This window comes from Herpailurus yagouaroundi, unplaced genomic scaffold (genome assembly GCF_014898765.1).
Source record: "Herpailurus yagouaroundi ecotype Mexico unplaced genomic scaffold, PumYag 28, whole genome shotgun sequence".
Lineage (NCBI taxonomy): Eukaryota > Metazoa > Chordata > Mammalia > Carnivora > Felidae > Herpailurus > Herpailurus yagouaroundi.
Window position 1 is genome coordinate 75,704,642 of NW_024412376.1, and position 14,475 is coordinate 75,719,116.

Sequence of the window (14,475 nt, forward strand, 5' to 3'; positions counted from 1 at the left end):
AAAGAAAGAAAGAAAGAAAGAAAGAAAGAAAGAAAGAAAGAAAGAAAGAAAGAAAGAAAGAAAGAAAGAGGGAGGGAGGGAGGGAGGGAGGGAGGGAGGAAGGAAGGAAGGAAGGAAGGAAGGAAGGAAGGAAGGAAGGAAGGACCATTCATTCACTCTAAATAAGAAATGATCTCAAGTGGATTTTCATGAAGGCAAATTTGTAGCTGGTAAAACCAGATCCTGAATTTACATGAGCCAACTTACTAGTCCATTTACTTTTAATGGGAGACAATTACTTGCTGTCTCCTGAACACAAGCAAAGAATTCCCACCTTCCAACTTCTAAACTGAATGTCGAATATTTGGACAACCCAACTTGCCCCAAAATGTAAATTCGTTTAAATAATTATTTTATCACTTCTTTATATGCCCTCAACAACTTTAAAAGTCTTAGAGAAGGGACGGCTGGCTGGCTAGTCAGAGGAGTGTCTGACTCTTGACTTCAAGGTCATGAGTTCGAGCCCCACATTGGGTATAGAGATTACTTAAAAATAAAATCTTTTAAAAAAATCTTAGAGAAATTGGTTCCAAATATAAGAAAAAAATATGCAAGAATTTAAATAATCATTTTCAGGGTGCCTGGGTGGCTCAGTGGGTTAAGCATTGGACTCTTGATTTCAGCTCAGTTCATGATCTCACGGTTCAGGGGTTCAAACCCTGCATCAAGCTCTGTGCTGACAGCGCTAAGCCTGCTTAGGATTCTCCCTCACGCTCTCTTTCTGCCCCTCCCCTACTCATACTCTCTTTCTCTCAAAATAAATAAATAAACTTTAAAAAATTAAAATAATCATTTTCAAGTGGCTTGTTTTCGCTACTGTTATAAAAAATAAAATTATTACTGGTAAGAAATCTAACAAGCAGAAAGACAAGCACTGGAACTGTAGTTCCACAAGGGCACTAACTCAAAACAGGTTGAAATGTTTTCATATTTTTAACAACCATTTCTCCTGATTACAAAAATATGTTATACATGTTGAAATTATTTTGACTACATTTTTAAATGTAAAACTATCAAGTTTTTCAATGTGACATTTTTCTGTGTACAAAAAAAAATTCAAGGGGCGCCTGGGTGGCTCAGTCAGTTAAGTGTCCGACTTCGGCTCAGGTCGTGATCTCGCGGTCCGTGAGTTCAAGCCCCGCGTCGGGCTCTGTGCTGACAGCTCAGAACCTGGAGCCTGCTTCTGATTCTGTGTCTCCCTCTCTCTCTGAACCTCCCCCCATTCATGCTCTCTGTCTCAAAAATAAATAAAAATTTTTAAAAAATTCAATTATTGTAGATGAAACTAAGCCATAGTTAGAAAATACTACTACTATCACCACCAATAAAAATAATCTCAAGAACAATAAAAATATGAATAGCAGCTAAGACTCATGGAGTGCTAATTATGTGCCAGGCTCTGTTTTATGCACTTCATATGTATTAATTTAGTGGTCCTGAGCTCAGGCTGCCCATTATGGCCATTAGAATTGCCAAGGGAGAATAACAAAGAAAACGATGGCTGGATTTCACCCGCAAAAGAGACTCTGACCCAGATGGACTAGAATAATAACCTGGACATTGGTGAATGTAATGTGCGGCCAGCATTGAAAACAAATACATTAACACAATCCCGAGAACAATCCTGGAAGGAGAGAGTAATTATCTCTGTTTTGCAGCAAGGAAAATGAGACACATGATACACAAGCAACAGGATTTGAACCCCAGTCTATCTCCAAAACTTGAGTTTTTTACCACTAAGCTCTACTACCCCTCAAAAAACCACAAACCACTTAGTACTTGAGGGAGTGGTTTCATTCACATGGTATGCATAAAAGATCATTTCTATAATTTCTTTGCTGTTAGATTAAAAAAAAAAAACCTTGGGGCTGTCTGAGTGGCTCAGTCAGTTAAGTGTCCAACTTTCGATTTTAGCTCAAGTCAGTATCTCATGTTTTGCGGGTTCGAGCCCAGTGCTGTCAGCACGGGAGCCTGCTTGGGATTCACTCTCTTCCCCGCCCCACTCTTGGCTCGTACACTCTCCCACTCTCTCTCTCTCTCCTCTCTCTCTCTCAAAATAAATAAATAAATAAACTTAAAAAAAAAAACTTTTGCATAACCTTGGCTGTAAAAACAAACAAGGCTGTGATCCTGGAATTACTCTGCTTTGCACATGACTGGAAAGCTGAGCAAGCCTTAGCCAGTGCTGAAATCGGGGATTTCACTGTTTACTAAGCGTGATCTCCCCGGTTGGCTAACTTGATGTCCCAGGATCCCTCCTGCGGTCAGCTGTCTCAGGGTTGGCCTGTACTTCTTCCTCACCCTTTATTTACCAAGAAAGTTCAAATAAATAATACAGGTACACACAGCAAACAGGAAAAGTTTCTTTTTTCAGCTGATATTTCCCCTCCAGGGCAAATAGGCTTGAAAGTGCAGAAGCCATTTGCCAGCAGTTTTCCTCATTGCACTCTTCACCTATTCTAGCTCAAATAGAGGCTAATAAAATACTCATTTAGTTTAAAAAAAAAAAAAAGGCAGGAGGGGTAGTGGGGAACGAGAAGAAAACCCAATGCTGTGTTACCAAGAGGTTTATCTGGCTACCAGTCACATGAGTGACAACCTTGCATAAAGTAACCTGAATCTTGTCAGACCACAAAGCATTCTTCCTGCTGGCCAGAGGTGGCCTGTCTCAATGCCAAAGGCAAGAAATAAGGTGAGTAGAATTTAGTTGGGAGAAAAAAAATAGATGATAGCACTCTATCTATTTACAGAGGAGAAATACTACCCTCTGAAATGCCGGGGGGCACAGGGTGTGACCCAGGCAGTTATCAGCTAACATGAGATGTGGAGTGTAAGGTAGGGGGGGTTACACCAGTGACTTGGCAAGGAACAAGAGAGCAGAGGCAGAGTCACAAAGTGGCATCCAGACCTTCCACACTCTGTGGGGTCTGTGCCACTGTTCAAATAAGGCATCTCATGGTATGATTCGATCAAGGTGTTTTAGACAAGAGGACATGTACTGAGCACAATCCACAGCCCTCTGTGCTAGGTGCATGTCAGTGTCATCTCATGTGACCCTCACAACAATCCTGAAAGGGGGGTATTATTATTTCCCAGCAACATTCCAGTAGTAAACAGGTAGAATGGATTTGAAATGAGGTACATTGGCTTTTAAAACCTTCCACTCTGTGGCACACTATCTCTACCCTGGGCTTCAGGTTTATTTGGTGCAACCAGTCTTAGTGAAGGCACTTCTGAGCCACCAGCAGGGAGGAGCACAAGGCAGAGAAGCTCCTTTGCTGGCAGGAATCGGGTTGTTCCCTAAGACTCTAAAGCTATGTGTAACAGTTCATTTCTGTAATTTTTTTGCTTTCTCGGGTTCTGCTTCTTGACTGGCTCCTACCATCTCCCCTCACATCCTAGGCAGATGGCAATGCCCGCCCCTGGTCACGTGCCAACTACTCTCAGAAAATTCTCCCACCCCAGAGAGGCTCCAGTCCACTTGACATAATTGTCCCAAAGCTTTTTTTTTTTTTTTTTTAATTTTTTTTTTAATTTTTTTTTTCAACGTTTATTTATTTTGGGGACAGAGAGAGACAGAGCATGAACGGGGAAGGGGCAGAGAGAGAGGGAGACACAGAATCGGAAACAGGCTCCAGGCTCTGAGCCATCAGCCCAGAGCCTGACGCGGGGCTCGAACTCACGGAACGCGAGATCGTGACCTGGCTGAAGTCGGACGCTTAACCGACTGCGCCACCCAGGCGCCCCTCAAAGCTTTTATTTCTGCTCCAACAGCTGAGTAATCAGTTCATGGGGTCATTTGGCCTTTTGTCACCCCCTTTTTGTAGCTATTCTCTGGGACTATATGATTAGCAGGTCAGGGAGAGACTTCTCATTCATTCAGGAAGAATGTATAGAGTATATACTATCAAGGGGGAAATGTTCTAGGTGCTGGAGACATAGAGATCACTAGAATTCAGTCCTTCCTTCCAGTGCCCTAGGGCTCTGCTCACTTGTTACAACGAGTACTGCCTGGAGACAGAGTCCCGAATTCTGAGCAAGAGCACCTGATTTCCTCATCTGTAACTTCCTTCATGGGAGAGCCAGGGCAGGAGCCCAAAGTCGGCAGTTTGACTCAGAATTGTTCTCTTTATTCCAATTATTTGGTGCTGTCTTCCAGAGGCTTCTGGTCTGAGAACTGTACTGTGTTTCCTTCACCCTACCTCTTTTTGGGAGCCAGACCCCTTTACAAAAGGTCAGGATGACAGGATAGGTATGTTAGGGCAGTCAGTGCCCTCTGATGAATGGAAACGGCTGCTCTGTTTGAGCAGCAGTTTGGAGACATACCCAAGGAATAAATAAAATGAATCGACAGTAAGAGAGGGTGAGAGAGAAAGAGGAAGATGGGGAGAGAGGGAGAGAGGAATAAGTGGAGGAGGCGTAGGGGAGAAGGAAAGAAGAGAAAGGGGGAAGAAGAAGAGGAAGGAGGGGGAGAGAGAGATTTTTCAGGCAAAGTCCTTAGGCAGGATTGTTATTTGCATTCAGTAAAAGTCCTATTTCTCCTTGATTAAAAACCCACTTAATATCAGAGGGGGTGTGGCATATTTATTCACTGTTATTTCTTAGCAGTGCTCAAAGTTACAATGCACCTGTTACTAGAACACTGAAGTTGCCGTCGGAGATCCAGAAAGGGCAGGAGAGGGGAGGGAGGGGAGGAGATTTAACGTGAAACTTGGCTTAACTTTCACAATTTCAGAATTACATTTGTTCCCTATTCCCTTCCCATTTTTCACTGTTTGTTTTTTTGTTTTGTTTTGTTTTGTTTTTTAGCAAATTCTGAGTTCTTACACAAAGTTATCAGAAAGGATCTTTTTTTCCTTTATGGCTTACATAGAAACAGTTTCAAAAAAAAAAAAAACAACTCCATCTGTTTCCTCAGCTTCCAATATAAAGCTAACCAACTGAGTATTACTCTTCATGTCAGAATAAAGACAGAGGTTTACATGAAATGCTCAGCTAGTTATAAATGAGAACATATTCCCTCACACATGTAAGAACAGTTCGGGAGCTATGAATTTTTATAGTTGGTAGCAGATTACCTCTAACAACCAGGAAGGAAATATACATGCATTAGAAAACAAAAATTAAGCCAATATATACACCCAAAGACAAATCAGAAAAACATATCCAAGTGTACAAAACAGAATGAACAGGTATTTGAAGGCAGTTTCTGGGAAGATGTGAATGCCTTGTCATGAGATTACTTACCCACACAAGTAGAATTCCCCTTTCCTGAGGAAGAGCCTTCAGAACAGTCCCAGCCTTGCAGTACTGAGAGACTAACAAAACTAAATTTAAAAACTACTGGCAACAGAATAAGGAAGAGCAGCATAATCTTGATGGGCTTGAACTTTCAATAGAAAATAACTTGACTTTGTTCGAGCATAGCCCGGGCAAAGTCGGTCCGTCTGACCCCAAGCGTGTCCCCCTGGGTTGGCCTGCAGCCCTGGGGCATCTTTTAATCCGCTGTTTTGCTGTAGTCCTCCAGTTCTGTCTCCTTCAACTCAAGACAGCCTGAAAGGGACACTCCAGGAAAGATTTCTTTCTCTATGTTTTTGGGAAGTCCAAGTCCCTAAGAAATGCCTGACACCTTTATGACAAATTTCGCAGTTGAACAGCCACACTCTGGAAGCCTGCAGCTGACTTCGCTATGATAGGCAGAGCGGTGTAGGCAACAGCTAGAGAGAGAGAAAAGGAAAGAAATGATGGAAAGTTCCAACAACGACCCTTGATGAGGCTGAAGGGAGAAATACAGAGACAGGATTGCTCCCCAAACAGTTTCTCTTTATGAAAAGTAGAATGACTCCCTTTCCTTTTTAAAGCCCTTTTGGCTCCACCTCCTCTCTCCCTTAGTGACACTTGAGTGAGCCTCTGTTTGCAAATGTGAATGTGGGCAATTCCACGCTACAGGAAAGCAGGGACGGCTGCCAGAGAGGAGATAACTGGCTACTCACCATAAATATTCCGGGCAGAACTAGGGAGAGAGCAGTTAGGGGGCTGTGGAGTTGCTCCCGGTGTCTTGGAGGTACCTGCAGAATAGTGACTAGGCTTTAATGTCTTGAAGGATAGAAACAAAGTTAATTTTTTTTTTGTAATGTTTATTTTTCAGAGAGAGAGAGAGAGAGAGAGTGAGCAGGGGAGGGGCAGAGAGAGAGGAAGACACAGAATCTGAAGCAGGTTCCAAGCTCCAAGCCCAACACAGGGCTTGAACATGCAGACTGTGAGCTCATGACCTGAGCCAAAGTCGGCGCTCAACCGACTGAGCATAATGGAAACAAAGTTAAACCATGCCGACGGTGGTGAACAGCAGTGCCAATAATTCAGACTTAGGAGTAATTGATCATTCACAGGAGCAATATTAGAGCACAATGTCAACACCAGTGCACATTCCTGGAACTTAATCGTTTTTTCTCTCCTGTATATTTTATAGCGGAATTTGAAAGATTATTCTTTCCAAATCAAAGGGAAATCCCTGAAGCCAAATGAAGAGATACAGTATGCACAGACACCTTTTCTTTCAGCATGAGCATAATAAAACATCATGAGGGGCCAGGAGTGCAGGGAAAGGAGTGGGTTGTTATTATAGAGCCGTGTTGGAAAAAATAAGCTAATAGTGCAAAATCTGGGAAGCACTGGAAATCCAGCAGAGCTGAATGCTGTCCCTTCTCAGACAATTTAGGCTATCTTTTCACGTATCAGGGATAGAAAATAAAAGCCTGAAGCATCCACTGGCTATCTCCTCAACCACTTTGCACTTGGAGAAACAGCAGTTATTTCGTCGGGAGGACACCCAGGGCCCAGAAATATCCAGCAAGGGCAAACCATTTACACCAGAATTGATGGACAATGGAAATTTCTGCCAGTTTACTTCATCCTGGAAAACAAGCTTTCATGTAAGTTGCCCAGAGGTAGTGTTCCAAGTGCTAGTCGAAATGTAGATAAAGTGATAGTCACAAAAATAACAGTCACACTAGTGAACACCCATTCTGGAAGACAACGGGAAGGACTCCAAGCCTTTTACGCATATTTAATTATGTCTTCATCATTCCTCAAATACTGGGTCACTTTCTGAAACAGCTAAAGTCAGGATTGCTCTGATTTTAGCCGGCCTCTGCCAGACAGCTCTGATTTCTTACAGGAGAAACAGACCCTGGCGGGCAGCAGAAGTCATGTGGGGGGATGTACGGAATATTCCATTGCTTTCTGAACTCACTTGGACTCAAGAGTCGGCATGAGTGTCCTCCAAATAACCTGCACTAAGTTACCAACCTTGTTAAGCTTCCCCTTCAGCAAAATGCATTGTCAGTGTTCCAGGTGACAACAATTAGAAGGACAGTCAAGTATCAAGCTGGATTAGTCGAGAGGAGTGAGGAGGGTGGTATGAACACAAATAGGAAGTACTCCACAACTATATTTATTCTATTTGGATATGAATATCTCTCATATTATTCTAGGTTGTAAAAAGGCTCACTTTCCCAATTACATGCCCCCTGGGCTGATGTTATCATTAATGTTGAGCATCAGCCCCTTAGGAGATGACAGCGTCAGCATGGCTATGGTGGACGCCAAGACTGGTGACTGATGTAAAAGACCAATCTCAGCTAATCCACAGACAATCCAGGGTTTCCCAGATAGCAAAATCTTAAGACAGCTACCCACCCAGAAAGGACTTGCAGGGATATTTTATTGCTCCATAGTCTTACTCCTAGATAAAACTGAACCTCTCCTGGGCAAATGAACATCCTCCTTATTTTAAAGTTGCCCAGAAATCAGTTTTATGAGAGAAATACCCACTTAGTTTCTGGGATTGAGTTAAATTAACCAATTCATTGATTAGTTAAACATCTATATTTGATAGGGCACTGTGTGGAGTACATGAAATAGAAGTCATGGTCCCCTAAGTTCAAGAGCTTGCTTAGGTGGATTAACAACAACAAAATATAGTTTATGAGTATGAGCTAATGAATGGCCAGTCACCAATTATTCTGGTGTCAGGAAGGAAGGGGCAACAGCAACAAACTGTGGACTGGAGCATGCAGTGAAGCTTTGTGTGATACACAGGAAATCTCAGATAAGCATGGGGAGGAAGAAGCATGCTGACAAGAGAATGTGGAACAGGAGTGGACAAAGTGGACAAAGAAAAGAAATGCTTTTTTATTAGATCCTGATGGGACACAGCTCGATGGGACCTGCTGGCAGGTCAGTAAGAGAATTAGGCATTAATGGCAAGGAGACATCTCTGAATGTTTTTAAGCATACCTGGACATCAGTAGGAAACGGGGGGGGGGGGGGGACTATCAGGAGACATGGTTATATGTGTTGGTCACCCTTCTTACTTTCCAGATAAAACTTTCCTACTGAAGCACAAAGCATCTAATTCTCCTGGGCTACCTATTTGCTATATGCACAGCTGCTATTAATCATCACCACCACCACATCATCTACAGATTGCTCCCAATGAGCCAGGCATATAGGAAGTAGATGCTTTATTCACATCACCTCCAATCTTCCACATCACCTCGCCAGGTGGATATTATTGGTCCATTTCACAAACGAGGACACTGGAGATCAGAAAGGCTGAGAGATTTTCCCAGTATCACACACAATTCAGAGTATATGAACTCTAAAGTCATTATTGTCTCCTTGTGAGCAGTGGTTTTGATCAGAATAAACAGGCTGGGGCATCATTAAAAGAAAGAGCAAAACTTAACTACACGTGTGTATATGACTGCAGGAACCAGAAGTGACAAGGCAGTGTATTTTGCTAAGAGTAACTATTAGCACTTAACATCACCTGCAGAAACAAACTATTTCATGGACTACCTTTATCAATGACTGTAAGGTGAATCAGTGTAGTTCCTACAAGTTTGAAAACATTTTTTTTGCTTTTCAAAGAGAAAGCTATTGGCATGTGTCTGGCATTCTTGGGATTCATATGTGGCAGAAACTGAAATGGTTTCAAGGGGAAGAAATTGGGAGAGACACAGTCACAAGAGTTAGCCACAAAAGGCAAATTATAATTTATCAAGATATAAATAAGAGATGTAAAAGTTTTATTGAAAAATAAGGGCAATTGTGCTCCTTAGTATTTACCCCAATGAGCTGAAAACTTATGTCCACAAAGAGAACCTACAAATATTTATAGCAAGCTTTATTCATAATTGCCTACGGTTCAAAGCAACCAAGATGTCCTTCAAGAGAAGAATGGATAAATAAACTGTGGTATAGCCATACAATAGAATATTATTCAGGAATAAAATGAACCATCAAGCCACTAAAAACATGAGAAATCATAAATGCGTATTGCTAAGTGAAAGGAGTCAATCTGAAAAGCTACATACTACATGAATTCAACTTTATAACATCCTAGAAATGGCAAAACTATGGAAACAGTAAAAAGATCAGTGGTGGTCAGGGGTTGGGGTGGAGAGAGATGAACAGGGGGAGCACAAAAGATTTTTAGGGCAGTAAAACTATTCTGTATGATACAATAATGGTGGATACATGCCATTACATAATTATATATTTGTCCAAACCCCTATAATGTACAAGAGTGAACTCTAAACAATGGACTTCAGTTAATAATAATAACAATGTATCAATATTGGCTCATCAATTGTAACAAATGTAGAACACCAATGCAAGGTATTAATAATAGGGAAACCGAGGGCAGGGTGGGGAGGAATACAGCAATTCTCTGTACTTTCTGCACAACTTTTCTGTGACCCTAAAACTGCTTTTATGAAAAACAGTCTATTTTATTTTTTAAGAAAAAGAAAGGAGTCACTATCCACTCTCCAGGGAAGCAATGCTATACTTAACGCACACATCAGTTAATGCCATACTTCTACCAAATGAAATCAGATTTTAAAAAGCACTTGGTAAACAAGAGTAAAAGAGGAATCCTGCCCACTCTCCACTTTTCAGTTAAGTCCACCCCAGTCACCTAGAAAGGTTCCTCTGACCGAGAGGAAGAAACAAGACTCCAGAAACTGAACAAATAAAAAAAGAAGAGCAGAGCAATCTATAATCTATAATTTATAATTCTATGAGGCAGCAACAAAATTTAAATCTAAAAGAACAGCTCATTTTAGACTGCATTGCATTTATTTACATAATCTCAGCATGCCTGTTTGTTTGCAACCTGAGGAGTTTCTTGGGTGAAATTTGAAACTGGCCCTTGTACACGCATCCTGGGCTAGGAGAGACAGAAGAAAGAGGCAGGCCACTCCAGATTGACAGGTGGCAGTTTTTTTGTTACTGTTGTTGTTACTCCTGAAATTCAGAATCTTACTTAGAATCTATTTAAAGTAGGGGGAAAAAACCATGTCAAGAAAGACCAGGTGGAAAATGGATTTCCAATAAAATGGAATTTGGGGGCAACAAAGTCTAAAACGCCACAAAAGAAAAATGGCACCACAATTTTACTTGAACGATGGCTAATTACTTGCATTTTTGGCATTGTTAATCACTGAATCTGGGTTTTCCTCTGAATTCCACATAGAACATGCACTGCACAATTTTATCGTAAAATACCTGCTTTTTACACACATTTTAGGATAAGCTATGGAGGCGGCAGTTTTAATAAGCAAGGAAACTTACATAGGAGGCTTAACACAGGAGGCTGCAAGACGAGTGCACCTCTGCACTCCCTCGCCAAAATGTTAAGAGTTTATACAGAAGCCTTACCTGGGTTCTCTCACATGTATTGTACAGATAGTCTCAACAACACTTTGCTCTCTCAAGGTTGCATCTTTGAAATGGCTCCGGCTACGGGAACCATGAGCGGAACATATATTCCAAGTCCAGGACAGGAGGTGAGGAGCCTCTAACTGCGTGGTCCCGCCCGCGGGTCAACTGGCGGTCAGATCCTCTTGACGACCTTCTCCAGCAATACCTCCGTCGTCATTCTCTCAGGTATTTTTAACTTCTAAAAATGGTAAGGTTTAGGGAAAGAACCTCTGGCTTTTTATGTTAAATCATCCACGGTACAATCTTTCCGCTGACCTTGAGTTCCGACGAATCTGTAAGACGCATAGTTGTTAAGTACAGAGCATTCGAAGGCTGACGGGAGTACTAGCGACGCTGTAAACTTCATGTCATTCAAACTACTTGTTGGAAACTTATGAAAATGCAAACCACAGTTTGCCGTTCTTCCTTTGTTCTTATTGTATTTATAAAACTGTGAAACAGTATCTTCTTTCTCCTACCTCCAAGGAGAGAAATTATTTGGGGGTAAATAATCATAGTTTACCACTTAAAATTGGAAGGATAGATGGTGGAAAATATTTGAGTAAATGATATATTTTTAAAATTTCAAACACCAGAGAACTAAAATAAATTAATATTGCTTTCATTTGGTTTTCCCAGCCTGACTTCTAATTTAGATGCATTCATTTTTTGTTTTTATTAAAATAAAATTCATGCAGGGGTGCCTGAGTGGATCCGTTGGTTGGGCATCCCACTCTTGATTTTGGCTCAGGTCATGATCTCACAGTCATGGGATCGAGCCCCACATTGGGCTCTGTGCTGGGCATGGAGCTTGCTTGGGATTCTCTCTCTCTCTTTCTCTCTCTCTCCCTCCCTCTCCCCCCCTCCCATTTCCTCTGTTCACATGCGCGTGCGCGCGCGCTCGCGCGCTCTCTCTCTCTCTCTCTCTCTCTCGTCTTTCCAAAAATAAAATAAAGTAAAATAAAATTTATGTAAAGAGAACAGATCTTGTGTGCAAAGTCTGATGTTGGTAAATGTATGTACACATTTAACAAACACTATGACCAAGATGTAAAATGTTTGCAGTACCACCAAATTTTCCCTTGTGCTCTCTCCAGTCAGTCCCACCCCCATCCACAGGCAACCGTTGTTCTAGTTTCTATCATAGTTCAGTTTTATCTGCTCTTGAATTTGATATGAATGCAGTCATATAGTAGGTTCGCTTTTGTATCTGATTTCTTTTGCTCAACATGTTTTTTGACATTCGGCCATGTTGCATGTATTGGTACTTCTTTCTTTTTTATTGCTAAGAGTATTCTTTAGTATGAATATATAGCAATTTGTTTATCCATTCACTTATTGATGGACGTTTGGATTGTTTTTAGGTTTGGCTCAATGAATGTTTTTATTTCTGTTTAGTTAATACCTAATTTCTGGTTCATAGGTTAGGGTTTAACTATGTTTAACTTCATAAGAAGCTGCCAAACATTTTTCCCAAAGGGGCTGCTCCATTTTGTGCTCTTATCAGCAACACATGTGAGTTCTGGTTCTCCCACATCCTCACCCACATCTAGTATTGTCCATCTTTTTAATTTTAAATATTTTAATAAGTGTGACTTAACATTACATTGTAATTTTAATTTGCCTTTCCCTGATGAATGACGGTGTTGACCATCTCTTATGTTAATTGATGATTCACCTTTTGTCAGTTGTCTATTTGTATCTTTTGCCCATTTCTTTATTGGGTTTTAAAAAAAAATTTTTTTTAATTTTTTAATTTATAGTTCTTTATATTCTGGATATAAATTCATATCTGTGTATTTCAAATATATAAATATGTATATCAGCTCTGTGTATTACAAATATTTTCTCCCAAGCCATGTCTTGTCCATTCATTTTCTTAATAGTGTCACTGATGAGCAAAAGATTTTAAGTCTGATGAAGTCCAAGTTATTAATTTTTTTCTTTATGGTTACATTTTTTGTATGTGTTTTTTCAAATAAGTTATTGCTTATTCCAGGCTCAATATATTCTGATGTTTTTTTCTAGGCACTTTAGAGTTTTAGCTTTTATGTTAGGGTTTGTGATTCATCTTTATTAATTTTTGTATATTATGTGAGGTTGGAGTAGAGGTTTATTTTTCTCCATATATGTATATACTGAATATATACTTCAATTTGGGGAGAACGACATCGTAACAATAATAAGTCTTCCAGTCTATGAACAGTCTATATTTCTCCATTTATTTTAAGTCTTCTTTATTTTCTCTCATCAATGTTTTTCACTTTGCAGTGTAGAGATTTACATATCTTTTGTTAAATTTATTTGTATTTTATGTTCTTGAATGTTCCTATACATGAATAGTTTTTCAATTTTCTTTTCTTTTTTAAAAAATTTTTTTAATGTTTATTTTTGAGAGACAGAGAGACAGAGCGTGGCTGGGGAAGGGGCAGAGAGAGACACAGAATCCGAAGCGGGCTCCAGGCTCTGAGCTGTCAGCAGAGAGCCTGACTTGGGACTTGAACTCACAGACCACGAGATCATGACCTGAGCCCAAGTCGGATGCTTAACCGACTGAGCCACTCAGGCACCCCCAATTTTATTTTCTATTTGTTTGTTGCTCTTTTATGGAAATAAAATTGAGTTTTATATATGGACTTAATATCCTGCAGCCTTACTAAATATTTCATTATATAAGGAGTTTTTTTCAATGAATCCAAAGTCTAATGTGTTTCTCCCACAATACCAGATGTAAAATTTAAAATAAGACACATAGTCATGGGGCGCCTGGGTGGCACAGTCGGTTAAGCGTCCGACTTCAGCCAGGTCATGATCTCGCGGTCCGTGAGTTCGAGCCCCACGTCGGGCTCTGGGCTGATGGCTCAGAGCCTGGAGCCTGTTTCCGATTCTGTGTCTCCCTCTCTCTCTCTGCCCCTCCCCCGTTCATGCTCTGTCTCTCTCTGTCCCCAAAATAAATAAACGTTGAAAAAAAAAATTAAAAAAAAAAAAGACACATAGTCATGTTTTTTTCTCAAATATCAGCCATCAGTCAGGAGCCACATCAGGAAAAAGACTGGAAAAGAAAACCTCTAACTGGCCCTATGAAAAGTAGACATTAATTACATTTTATGGAAGGTAAATCTGAAGTTGGAGAAGCTAAGGATCTGACCCAAAGTCTCAGAGCTGTTGAGTGATGGAAATGGTATCGAGTGATTGAGATAGACATACGCTCCAAGTCTGTCTGACTCTAGAACTTGTGCCTAAACCAGTAGTCTCTAGGACTTCTTTTATTTTGCTAAAAATGCCAAGATGGGCACCATCCCCCATGCCAGCTCCTGCGACCAGGGCACCAACAGGAAAATATGAGTTACCCTATCCATCCTCCTATTCTCTTTTGCCAACTTCTTGGTGTCTCCCCTATGTTGAGAATTCCACCTGATAAGGTCCCTCTGGCTGCTGGTTGTGTTGTTTGAGAAATGAAGTAGTCTTTTTCAGTGATCCATAAAGATGTGCCTGGAGATAATAAGAAAAAGAGGCAGCCATTACATTAAATAAATAGATGTCCTGACCATCAAGGAAGTTTAATTCAGTACTCAAGACAGGGAAGTCAAATGTGAATGTAAGAAAACAACCTGAAGAATGAATGCAAGTGTTTGTGGCATAACCAATAAATGGTGTTATTCCAAA

The 14,475-nt window shown here is 40.7% G+C and overlaps 1 protein-coding gene and 1 long non-coding RNA gene across 3 annotated transcripts in view; one reads left to right on the plus strand and one right to left on the minus strand.

Annotated features, from left to right (window-relative positions):
- The window catches only part of EGF (epidermal growth factor), a 106,205-nt gene extending 100,352 nt beyond the window's left edge, over positions 1-5,853 (minus strand). Inside the window, 1 exon segment of the mRNA XM_040476133.1 lies at positions 5,287-5,853. Within this exon segment, the coding sequence (XP_040332067.1) occupies positions 5,287-5,410 (124 nt within the window). The 5' untranslated portion in view covers positions 5,411-5,853.
- A 4,707-nt stretch (positions 5,854-10,560) lies between these two features.
- The window catches only part of LOC121031030 (uncharacterized), a 66,654-nt gene continuing 62,739 nt past the window's right edge, over positions 10,561-14,475 (plus strand). For both annotated transcript variants that reach the window (XR_005790518.1, XR_005790517.1), the window contains exon 1: positions 10,561-10,995. This is a non-coding gene — a long non-coding RNA (uncharacterized LOC121031030). The remainder of the gene's footprint in view (positions 10,996-14,475) is intronic.